Source organism: Hordeum vulgare, chromosome 7H, assembly GCF_904849725.1.
Source record: "Hordeum vulgare subsp. vulgare chromosome 7H, MorexV3_pseudomolecules_assembly, whole genome shotgun sequence".
NCBI lineage: Eukaryota > Viridiplantae > Streptophyta > Magnoliopsida > Poales > Poaceae > Hordeum > Hordeum vulgare.
The window spans coordinates 88159481-88172303 of NC_058524.1; the positions used below are offsets into that span (position 1 = coordinate 88159481).

General features: G+C 45.2%; 2 protein-coding genes across 2 annotated transcripts; one reads left to right on the forward strand and one right to left on the reverse strand.

The window, feature by feature from the left end:
• The first annotated feature begins 5882 nt into the window (after positions 1–5882).
• Positions 5883–6374, forward strand: LOC123411173 (defensin Tk-AMP-D5-like). Its single transcript, XM_045104113.1, has 2 exons — positions 5883–6022; positions 6121–6374. The coding sequence occupies exons 1-2, from the start codon at positions 5968–5970 to the stop codon at positions 6294–6296; spliced, it is 231 nt and encodes a 76-aa protein (XP_044960048.1). The 5' UTR covers positions 5883–5967; the 3' UTR covers positions 6297–6374.
• Positions 6375–8596: 2222 nt separating this feature from the next.
• Positions 8597–10032, reverse strand: LOC123408235 (transcription termination factor MTEF18, mitochondrial-like). The gene has a single exon (XM_045101390.1). It carries the CDS (start codon positions 9979–9981, stop codon positions 8800–8802), a length of 1182 nt encoding a protein of 393 aa, XP_044957325.1. The 5' UTR covers positions 9982–10032; the 3' UTR covers positions 8597–8799.
• Positions 10033–12823: the final 2791 nt, after the last annotated feature.

Sequence of the window (12823 nt, forward strand, 5' to 3'; positions counted from 1 at the left end):
TCACTGACAGACGAGTTCTCCTCCATCTTGCAAGCATAGAATTTATCGGAGGTCTCATACCTCTCGATCCGGGCGTTCTTCTGAAAGATAAACTTCAACTCCTGGAACATCTCAAATGCTCCATGATGCTCAAAGCGACGTTGAAGTCCCGGTTCTAAGCCATACAAGACTGCACATTGAACTACTGAGTAGTCCTCCTTACGTGCTAACCAAGCGTTCTTAACATCCTGATCAGCCGTAGCGGGTGGTTCATCTCCTAGCGCAGCATTAAGGACATAATCCTTCTTCCCAGCTTGTAAGATTAGCTTAAGATTACGAGCCCAGTCTACAAAGTTGCTTCCATCATCTTTCAACTTAGCTTTCTCTAGGAACGTATTAAAATTCAGGGTGACTGTCGTGTGAGCCATGATCTACAACACAAATATATTCAAAGTGGACTTAGACTATGTTCAAGATAATTAGAGTTTAACTTAATCAAATTATTCGCTAAACTCCCACTCAAAAAGTACATCTCTCTAGTCATTTGAGTGGTTCATGATCCACTTACACTAGCTCAAGTCCGATCATCACATGAGTTGAGTATAGTTTTAGTGGTAAGCATCCCTATGCTAATCATATCATCTATATGATTCATGATCGACCTTTCGGTCTCATGTGTTCCGAGGTCATGTCTGCACATGCTAGGCTCGTCAAGCTTAACCCGAGTGTTCCGCGTGCGCAACTGTTTTGCACCCGTTGTATGTGAACGTTGAGTCTATCACACCCGATCATCACGTGGTGTCTCGAAACGACGAACTGTAGCAACGGTGCACAGTCGGGGAGAACACAATTTCGTCTTGAAATTTTTAGTGAGAGATCACCTCATAATGCTACCGTCGTTCTAAGAAAAATAAGGTGCATAAAAGGATTAACATCACATGCAATTCATAAGTGACATGATATGGCCATCATCACGTGCTTCTTGATCTCTATCACCAAAGCACCGGCACGATCTTCTTGTCACCGGCACCACACCATGATCTCCATCAACGTGTCGCCATCGGGGTTGTCGTGCTACTCATGCTATTACTACTAAAGCTACATCCTAGCAAAATAGTAAACGCATATGCAAGCACAAACATTAGTATAAAGACAACCCTATGGCTCCTGCCGGTTGCCGTACCATCGACGTGCAAGTCGATATTATCTATTACAACATGATCATCTCATACATCCAATATATCACATCACATCGTTGGCCATATCACATCACAAGCATACCTTGCAAAAACAAGTTAGACGTCCTCTAATTTTTTTGTTGCATGTTTTACGTGGTGACCATGGGTATCTAGTAGGATTGCAGCTTACTTACGCAAACACCACAACGGAGATATATGAGTTGCTATTTAACCTCATCCAAGGACCTCCTCGGTCAAATACGATTCACCTAAAGTTAGAGAAACCGACACTTGCCAGTCATCTTTGAGCAACGGGGTTACTCGTAGCGATGAAACCAGTCTCTCGTAAGCGTACGAGTAATGTCGGTCCAAGCCGCTTCAATCCAACAATACCGCAGAATCAAGAAAAGACTAAGGAGGGCAGCAAAACGCACATCACCGCCCACAAAAACTTTTGTGTTCTACTCGAGAAGACATCTACGCATGAACCTAGCTCATGTGCCACTGTTGGGGAACGTCGCATGGGAAACAAAAATTTTCCTACGCGCACGAAGACCTATCATGGTGATGTCCATCTACGAGAGGGGATGAGTGATCTACGTACCCTTGTAGACCGTACAGCAAAAGCGTTAGTGAACGCGGTTGATGTAGTGGAACGTCCTCACGTCCCTCGATCTGCCCCGCGAACTATCCCGCGATCAGTCCCACGATCTAGTGCCGAACGGACGGCACCTGCGCGTTCAGCACACGTACAGCTCGACGATGATCTCGACCTTCTTGATCCAGCAAGAGAGACGGAGAGGTAGAAGAGTTCTCCGGCAGCATGACGGCGCTCCAGAGGTTGGTGATGATCTCGTCTCAGCAGGGCTCCGCCCGAGCTCCGCAGAAACGCGATCTAGAGGAAAAAACGTGGAGGTATGTGGTCGGGCTGCCGTGGAAAAGTCGTCTCAAATCAGCCCTAAAACCTCCGTATATATAGGTGGGAGAGGGGGGACCTTGCCTTGGGGCTCAAGGAGCCCCAAGGGGGTCGGCCGAGACAAAGGGGGAAGGACTCCCCCCAAACCGAGTCCTACTTGGTTTGGTGGGTGGAGTCCTTCTTTCCTTTCCCACCTCCTCCTTTTTTTTTCTTTTCTCTTTGATTTTTCTTCCAATGCGCATAGGGCCCTTTTGGGCTGTCCCACCAGCCCACTAAGGGTTGGTGCGCCACCCTTAAGGCCTATGGGCTTCCCCGGGGTGGGTTGCCCCCCCCCCCCCCCCCCGGTGAACTCCCGGAACCCATTCGTCATTCCCGGTACATTCCCGGTAACTCCGAAAACCTTCCGGTAATCAAATGAGGTCATCCTATATATCAATCTTCGTTTCCGGACCATTCCGGAAACCCTCGTGACGTCTGTGATCTCATCCGGGGCTCCGAACAACATTCGGTAACCAACCATATAACTCAAATACGCATAAAACAACGTCGAACCTTAAGTGTGCAGACCCTGCGGGTTCGAGAACTATGTAGACATGAACCGAGAGACTCCTCGATCAATATCCAATAGCGGGACCTGGATGCCCATATTGGATCCTACATATTCTACGAAAATCTTATCGTTTGAACCTCGGTGCCAAGGATTCATATAATCCCGTATGTCATTCCCTTTGTCCTTCGGTATGTTACTTGCCCGAGATTCGATCGTTAGTATCCGCATACCTATTTCAATCTCGTTTACCGGCAAGTCTCTTTACTCGTTCCGTAATACAAGATCCCGCAACTTACACTAAGTTACATTGCTTGCAAGGCTTGTGTGTGATGTTGTATTATCGAGTGGGCCCCGAGATACCTCTCCGTCACACGGAGTGACAAATCCCAGTCTTGATCCATACTAACTCAACGAACACCTTCGGAGATACCTGTAGAGCATCTTTATAGTCACCCAGTTACGTTGCGACGTTTGATACACACAAAGTATTCCTCCGGTGTTAGTGAGTTATATGATCTCATGGTCATAGGAACAAATACTTGACACGCAGAAAACAGTAGCAACAAAATGACACGATCAACATGCTACGTCTATTAGTTTGGGTCTAGTCCATCACGTGATTCTCCTAATGACATGATCCAGTTATCAAGCAACAACACCTTGTTCATAATCAGAAGACACTGACTATCTTTGATCAACTGGCTAGCCAACTAGAGGCTTGCTAGGGACAGTGTTTTGTCTATGTATCCACACATGTAAATGAGTCTTCATTCAATACAATTATAGCATGGATAATAAATGATTATCTTGATACAGGAGTTATAATAATAACTATATTTATTATTGCCTCTAGGGCATAATTCCAACACTCTATTATGCAGAATGAAGATTCTGGATTGTAAAAATAGGAACATCCTAAATATTGGGTTTATTGATCCAGATAAAATACATATAGCGACGCTAACTGATAAACCCAAGGAGATGGAGGAAAACCTTCTAAGGTTTCTAACATATCAAAATTTCTGTGACCACATACTGTTTCCATACAACTTCAGGTGAGGGTCCTTACTCTGTTATGTCCATTCACTTATAAGTGTAATTGATAAGTTACTCACACACACACACACACACACACACACACACACACACACACACATATATATATATATATACATGTGCAGCTTCCATTGGATTCTGTTGGACATTCAAATTGATAAGGGAAGAGTTGATGCCTTCGACCCATTATCGAGACCATTGGAACAGTTCCAAAGCCTGCAGGACATGCTCCAAGGGTAATTTCAATCATTCTTGCGCTCTATCGGTCTCTTTCGATGATTTTCTGATATATCAATTAATGAAAAACTTAGCAAATCATTTTCCTTGTCGGGCAGGGTTTGGAAGCGGTTCAAGTGCGTGACTCCCGGTATCAAGCCTGAGAAGCTGACCTTTAGAGCGGCTCAGGTAAGTAGTAGTATGATATACTTCTATTTTCAATACATTTATGATGCTAGATTATTATTTTGATTATATATATTCTATTCTCGTAAAGTGCGACCAGCAGCCACGGGGGACGCATCTATGCGGATACTATGTTTGCGAGACCATTCGCATGTTTACCTCTGAGCACAAGGATCACAGATACGACGTAAGCAATGAACATTCACACCTCTATTTTTACCCGTCATTCTTTGTTATCATGATTGATATTCATATTCATCTCCTCTTCTTATATAGTACACGGCCATGAGGGAGAAGTCTCTACCAAAGCAACGCGCGATTGCTGTTGCACAGGAGCTTGCGACCTTTCTGAGGACGAAAGCTATAGATGACAAAGGACGATTTAGTATAGCTAGGGGCCATTACTGATGTTGGTCCATGTAATCGAATAGACGGGCTCTAGTCCCGATAATTCAGATCTCCATATAATTGTATATATATGCTCGCTTGTAAGATAAGTTAATCTTATATATATATATATGCATAATTATTTCTATTTAGAATTATATCAAAACTAATTCCCGAACACCAAACGAGGCATCACGTTAATCTCCCGAACACCTAAACCCTAAAACCCTAAAACCCAAAAATAAACAAAATCTGAAACTCTTTAGTCCTGGTCCGTGTTAAGACCCGGGACTAAAGGGCCTGCCCCTGAGGGCGCTCCGAGACGCCCACGTGGAGCACCTTTGGTCCCGGCTTGGAACAGGGCCGGGACTAAAGGTTAGGCCTTTAGTCCCGCCCCTTTAGTCCCGGTTGGTGAACCGGGACTAAAGCCCCTTACGGGCCGGGGCTATAGGCCCTGTCCCCACTAGTGTATGCCACACTTACCAACAGATGGAACGTCGAAAGTCGGTGTGTAGAGCAAAGCTCTTCATCAGGTAGTAATGCTGCAATTGATAACTCATATCCAAACCTTAATTTTTTTTGCAGAAGTGAACCCTGGATATGAAAAACCTTAAAACATTTTCTTTCTTTCTTTCTACTACTTTCGATAACAAGTGCCGCCCTTTCTCTTTCCCTTTTGTTGTTTCACAGGACATGTCCATTGGCCTTCTGTTGTACCAGCAAGGCCTGGCATACTATCCTCCTTATGCACGAATTCATGGGATGAGAGAATCTAAAGCATATACAAATTGAAAAATATGAGCAATACATGGTACCAGGGAAGCTGTTGATACACAATGCATGGCATGTTCGTAATGGAGGATTCCAAAAGAATTTTGGTATGTAGTAAGTTTATTTCCTAAAGAAAGAGGAAGGTTCTCACGTCACAAATGAGACCTGAAGAAGCTGATAGTTGTATGATCTTAGTACAAAACGCAGACTGAACAAGCCAAGTTCAGAAACATTGTAAATAAGAGCAGCAAAAAATATCCACATTCTAAATAACATGCAGCATCCGGCTGGCCACTCTCTCCATAAAATAGAATGTAAGATTATTAGAAATTACAGCCGAGGCATGGCCACTCTCTCCATTTTTCACATGTATTTTTTTTGTCAGCCTTCCTACTTTTCACATGCCAGTTGCACTACCCTTAATTCACACACACACAAACAAAAAAGATGAGGCAAATCTTTTACTCCGCTTCTCAAGGAAAAAAAAATTGTACTGCCCTTGTTCTTTTGCGGGTACTCAGCTACACTACCCTACGAAAGCGGGTAGTCAGTTACATTACCCTACAAAAATCTGCTCGCTTAGCCTGGAAGCAAGAAAGAAATATGTGTGTTACTGCAAGTATATAACAAGCCCCCCTCCCTCCCTCCTCTACATTCATCTATCACATAATCCACCTTGAAGGTCTTAGTCTATCATACAGCCCTTTTAGTCTCTCGCAAGAAACTAAATGGATCGGTCCACGAAGGTCTTTGTGGTCGTCCTCCTGCTTCTTGTGGCCACAGGTACACATCCTACTACGTATTTGAGATAACTGACAATACTGCTACAGTTATGTACTATGTGAGATGGCTGATTTCCTCTTATCAATTTGCCCGTGTAGAGTTCCAGGGAGCAGTGCAGGTGGCTTTTGCGAGGGATTGTAGGTCAGACAGCAAAAAGTTTGTGGGGCTGTGCATGAGCGACACCAACTGTGCAAGTGTTTGCCTGACCGAGCGTTTCACCGGAGGCAAGTGCGACGGCATTCTGAAGCATTGTGTCTGTACCAAGGACTGCTAGTTGGCCCTGTTTTCTTCTTGCATACATGCTTCTGTGTAATAATATAACTGAATAATACTAGACCTGCATCTTTATATATCTATATGTAATGTATCAGCAGGGCCACGGTTCAAGTTGAATAATCCAACACTCCAGAACTGGAGCTGCTACCGTTTTCAGGGTTGAAACGAATATAAGCTTAAAAACTGGAACAAATGAGACATGAAACTTTACTAGAAGACTAGAAGGGAAGTCATATTTCGTGAGAAAGAAAAGTGAAGCATGGAAGTAGACCTAGCACCACACCTCAGGATTTGATCTAAGCCTTCTGTAGAGAGAAAAGCACCTATAGCTATATAATAGAAATTCAATGTATGAACTTGCGACATATTGGGGGAAAAAATGAAACAACGCAAATGGCTGCATCCAGAAGATGAAACTGGACAAGATAGGTCAGTCTGGGTTGAGACGCAGGCATATCAATCCTTGCTGTACACAGTAACATGGTTTGGCAGTTTGGCACTGAATAATCATCCATAATATCCACTAGGGGCGAATAAGGTTGCATACAGTGCTAATGAACAAATAAAACATGTTATAAATAATACTAGGTCTAAACAGATTACAAGAATCATACTTGCAGGAGTAACTTTTCCAGAATTGCTGCTATTTTTACACAAGTACTGCAGAGATAGAGATTTAAGAATCTAGTTCACTAATCTACACGTTTTAGACCAATTTATTGTGTTAAGCTACAGGACATCATATGAAACAGAAAGTAACGTTCCAGATCCACTGTCCGGACTCACATACCTCAGTCACAGAACAAAATATGCCAGGATGGACGTCAGAATGGTGCCATTTTAACAGCTCAGTTCAATAATTTGGGTTAAATCTGTGGCTTCGTGAAATTAATTTTTAAAACTATAGTCTTCCTCGAAAGTTTTGCTACCAGAATGTATACAATTTTCTGAACAGTTTCACCATGTAGAGTCTGAAATAAGAAAGATGTGGCGTAGACATCCAAGCTGTAGCTTGCAGTATGCAAGGCCTAAACAACCAGCATTTTATTTCTTCATGCCCCAACTACTGAACCAATAATGCTAGACCTACAAAGACTTACAAAGATTTACTTAACCTTCCAAACTAATTCTTTCTCCCCCCTGATTTTCAGTGGGGGTGAGGCCCCTCATCCCTCTATTGCCAATTACAATCTTCCACATCAGTTTGTATGTAAAATTTGTATGTAAACCTTTGTAGATGTAGCATTACTCCTACTGAACCAACGGCAGTTCTAACACTACTAAATTAAAGTACAGAGTGAAGAAATCATGGTGAATTGATAGTTTTGTCTTATAAAGCTTTATGTTCGGCTTATCCTAAAGCCTATAGTCTGTCTAACTACATTTGAGATCTCTGATTTTCAGAACTGTTATTTTATAGTGGAGGCTCACACATATTTTTGGCTTGGTATGTCCACAGCCAAGGAAAACTTATTCAAAAATAAATTTAGCGCGAGAAGAGAGCAGCAAACTAATACAGATATAATATTGATCCAAAAACCTTCCTAAACAATTAACTTTCGGAACAACAGAAATGAACATTGTACTGGAACTAAGTCAGCCAAACACATTACTTCAAGTAGTGACATAAAAATATGTACAAAGGACCTGGTTATGAAGAACCTAAGAAACAAATCGATAAATCTACTTATGAAAATTTATTCAACACCTACCTAGAGATGGAAAGTCCGTGTGTAGAGCAAAGCTCTTCATCAGGTAGTAATGCTGCAATTGATCACTCCTAGCAAAACCGTAAAAAGATTTTAGGAGTGAACCGTGGATGTGACAAACCTTAGAGAACTTTTTTCTTGCTACTACTTTCAAGTTTCGAGTTTCGAGTTTCGACAACAAGTGTCCCCTTTCTCTTTCCCTTTTGTTGTTTGACACAAAAGCTCCATTGGCCTTTTGTTGTATCGGTAAGGCCTGGGACACTGTCCTCCTTATGCACAAATTCATGTGGATGGGAGAAGATAAATCATATGCAAATTGAAATAATGAGTAATACATACTAGAAGCTGTTGTACACAATACATGGCATGTTTGTAGTGCAGGATTCAACAAGAATTTAACAGTAGTAAGTTTATTTCCTAAAGGACAGGAAGATCATCACGTCCCAAATGAGACCTAAAGACACAGATAGTTGTCTGAACTTTGTACGAACCGCAGACTGAACAAGCCAGGTTCAGAAACATTGTTATTAACATGACAGGTGAAGAACCAATTCATAGCTGTGCCATGCTTTCTTTCTTCTCTACTGGATGACGAACAAACCATACTCGAATTCAGAAAATATTAGCAACTACCAAAAGTGCAAGTACCATACTATATAGTGGACACCAAACATCCAGTTAGAATGTCAGAAAAACAACACAGAAACAGGACTTGCCAGCTTGCTGTGCAGACACCAGAGTGAAAACTTCATTGTGAAAAAGCAGTTAAATACTATTCAAGCCCGTTCCTGGTTATTGCAATCTGAATCTAGTGGGAACTTCCCCTTTGAGAATGGCAGCGTAGTCTTCAGCGAGGCGAGGCGCAGCTTCCTTGTGAGGGTGTATGAACTTCTCCACGAATACCTTCTCGCTCACCTGGGCTGCGGTGTAGAAGCTTCGGTGAGGCTTTAGCAACCCCTTTTCTTTAAGAAACTTCACAACGTAGTACCGAGGTTTGAGCCGGGCCTCTAAGCTATATGTGAGCATTGCCGGCCTGTGAGCGATGTACTCCGGCTCTAACCCGACCTCGGACATCAAGAATTCCGACATGCGCAGCAGCCTCTCCTGGGAGTTCCTCAGCACCACCGGAAGCTTGGCGACAGCGATGGCCACCTCAGCTTCCGACCACCTGAAAGTCTTCTTCAGGAACTCCACCTTGGCAGCAATCTTCTCCTCGCTGAGGAATGCGACGGCCAGCAGCGCGTGCCTGAACATCGCAGAGCCACGGGGCACACCGACATCCTCGGCACGCGCCACCATCGCCTGGATGCGCTCCGGCTTGCTGGTGAGCAGCCTCGGCACGGGCACGCAGAGCTTGGCAATATCACAGTCACCTAGCCCGCACTCCCGGAGGAGCGCGACGTTGGGCTTGACGACGTTCTCGAGGTCGGAGCTGAGGAGGTAGGAGTTGTACTTGAGCGCCTGGAGGAGGTTCTCGAAGGAGCCGAAGAGGGGGACGTAGTACTGCAGCTTGGAGATGATGGTGGGGCGGCGGAAGCGGGCGGGGTCGACCAGGACGAGGCGGGCGATCTGGGACGGGGAGAGCCCGAGGTCCCGGAGCTCCGCGAGGCGCGGGGCCAGAGTCTTGTCGACCTCGGAGCAGAGGAGGAGGGGGTCGTACACGACGACGGCGGCGACGTCGTCGTCGGAGAGGCCGAGGTCGGCGAGGAAGGCGAGGACGGCTTCGGGCTTGGAGGGGGACTTGAGGCGGGAGAGGACCTTGGAGGCCTTCACGGCCTGCGCCGGGGTGAGGTGGCAGGATGCTACGAGGTAGTCCTCCACGGCGAACGGGGCAGGGCTAGCCGACGCTGCCACGGCGGCGGCGGCGGTGAATCGGGTGTTGGAGAAGGGGCATCGGTGGCGGAACGCGAGTAGGGCACTCGTGGCGCGGGGACGGAGAGAGAGGAGGAGGACGTGTTTCTGGAGAAGAAGCATGTCTGACGGCGGCGGCGGCGGCGGCGGCGGCGTGGGGAGGGCGGCGCGCCGGCGAGAGTCAAAATATCACACAGGGAGAGCGAAGAGATAGGCTATCGTCGCGCGAAATGTTATCTTTCCGAAGGCCATCCCGTAAAATAACCGCCAATTTAGAAATAGGTCCTCTAAACAAAAATGATACACTTGCGGACTACCTACCGAATTGAGTTACGGATCCCTCCCATTTCCATTATGAGCCTGTTTGGGACTGCTCTGGTCCATAACATTTTTCAGGCCGGGCCGGGTTTCGGGTCAGGCAAAAAAAAAATGATGCTAAAAACTTAGGTCCGAGCACGGCCTGACCCGATCGTCGAGCCTGAATTTTGGGCTCAAGCCTGGCCCGAGATGAAAAAAGCTCGACTGGACCCGACCGGCCTGGCCCGGGTGTGGCTTAATTTTATTTTTTGATAGGCCTGAGTCCGGCCTGACGTGATCAACGGACTCAACTTTCACGTTCGAGCCTGAAAAAAGCCCGACTGGGCCCGATCAGTTGGGCCGGCAGGGCCGGCTATAACTCCCACTAGCCAATCCTTCCACCTGTGAATCCCAGCCTGAAAAAAGCCTGATCAGTTCGGACGGTCGCGCGCGCCCCGCGCGCTTGGTTGGCTAAGCCATGCAACATTTTTCTCATCCAAATTTGGTATAACATGCGTTTAAATTTGCTACAATTTATCCATTAGAAAAGTTGCATCCACGTTTGGTTGCAACCCGAGTTTGTTGGATTTTTTCGCTACAACCAACGTTTGATTTTGCTACAACCGTTGTTGATTTTCGCTACAACCGGTATCATTTTTTTTCTACAACCGTTCACTAAAAAAGTTGCATACACGTTCATTGGAGTTGCTATCCGAGTTCACCAGATTATTTTGCTACACCCCATATTTTGTTTTGCTACCACGCATCATCAGCGTCACTTTTTTGCTACGACCACGCTGATATTTTTTGGCTACAACCATATTGTTGTTGTATTCGCGACGGAAATTTGCTACATCGCTGCTTATTTTTGCTATCATTGAGGATTTTTGCTACATGGACAGATATGACGGTCAAACCACATCCAATCTGACGGATCGTACGGCCAACGTGCGGTCGGCCAAAAGTTTCAGCCGACGCGCCGGAGCAGAGCAGTCCCCTAACGAGTGACCGCACGCTTATTCGTTTGATCGAGCAGACTATTGTATTAGGAAAGGAGGCTTTAAAAATACAACCGGTCTCACGTGTCCTTCCAAATAAAGCAACATCACGTTCTCCCCCCACCTAATCTATGCCCACGTGATTTATAAAATCTTGTCCCATGTGTATTAATGTGGGATTTCAAAAAAAAATAAAAAAAATCATAACTTTTAATACGGGCGTCAGAATTGATAACCATTTTCACGGCTTCTCGCTACGAATTCTTCAAAATTAGATTTCATATGGGTAGGTTTCATCGAACTTTTTTTTCAAGGGCATAATTGGATGCATTGGAGGCGACTTAGTACTATGGAGAAGCAACTTCATCTTTTGGGCCTAGTAGGAATGTCTATTAGTTTGATTTGTATAGAAACAAGAAAATCGAACAAAACATGAGGCGCCTTTAGTGCTAGATACAAGGAACTTCAATGCACTATATCTACGTGTCAATTTTGCTAATATTATCCCAACCTGTGTATCGTTGATGGTTAGTTGCGTACAATTGATGCTCACTTGCCTATAAATAGTATGAAATTGACTACCAATGATGTCCAGTTGCGTGGCATTGGTAATAAGTTGCCTACCATTACTGTTCAGTTGCCTAACTTTGCAAATTAGTTGCTTAAAATTGTGAAGTTGCTTCTCATTGTTTTCAAGTTACCTACAAACACTGCTTAGTTGGCTACTAGTGATGCTTAGTTGCCTACCGGTGATGATATAGGCAACTTCACAATCATGGTAGACAACCCAAAGAAATGTGTTTTTTAATAAAATATGGATATACGGTAGTTGTATCATGTATGCATAATTTTGTTGGAGAACGTTGCATGGGAAACAAAAAAATTCTACGCATACGAAGACCTATCATGGTGATGTCCATCTACGAGAGGAGATTTAGATCTAAGTACCCTTGTAGGTCACACAGCAGGAAGCGTTAAGAAACGCGGTTGATGTAGTGGAACGTCCTCACATCCCTCGATCCGCCCCACGAACCATCCCACGATCCGCTCCGATCTAGTGCCGAACAGACGGCACCTCCGGGTTCAGCACACGTACAACTCGACGATGATCTCGGCCTTCTTGATCCAGCAAGCAAGACGGAGAAGTAGATGAGTTCTCCGACAATGTGGCGGCGGTCCGGTGGTGGTGACGATCTACTCCTGCAGGGCTCCGCCCGAGCTCCGCAGAAATACAATCTAGAGGAAGAACTATGGTGTCTAGATCTGAGTTGCACGTGGCAAAAGTTGTCTCAAATCAGCCCTAAATCACCACTATATATAGGAGGGAGGGGAAGGAGGCTTCCCTTTAGGAAAAAGTCCCCAAGGGTGCGCCGGCCAGGAAGGGAGCAGGATTCCTACTCCAGTCCTACTCAAAATAGGATTGGAGAGTGGAGTCTTTCTCTTCCTTCCCACCTTCCTTTTTTTCTTTCTTTGGTTTTCTTCTTATGGCGCCAAGGCCCTCTTGGGCTGTCCCACCAGCCCACTAAGGGCTGGTGCGCCACCCTAGGTCCTTTGGGCTTCCCCCCGAGAGGGTTGTCCCCCCTCCCGGTGAACTTCCGGAACCCATTCGTCACTCCCGGTACATTCCCGGTAATGCCCGAAAACTTTCCGGTAACCAAATGAAGTCATCC

What these genes read in the sequence shown, in the direction of transcription:
- LOC123408235 (XM_045101390.1), bottom strand. Translation starts at nt 9,981, where the DNA reads ATGCTTCTTCTCCAGAAACACGTCCTCCTCCTCTCTCTCCGTCCCCGC.
- LOC123411173 (XM_045104113.1), top strand. Translation starts at nt 5,968, where the DNA reads ATGGATCGGTCCACGAAGGTCTTTGTGGTCGTCCTCCTGCTTCTTGTG. An exon ending in CCTGCTTCTTGTGGCCACAG is followed by an intron (nt 6,023 to 6,120) that starts GTACACATCCTA and finishes TTGCCCGTGTAG; the next exon opens with AGTTCCAGGGAGCAGTGCAG.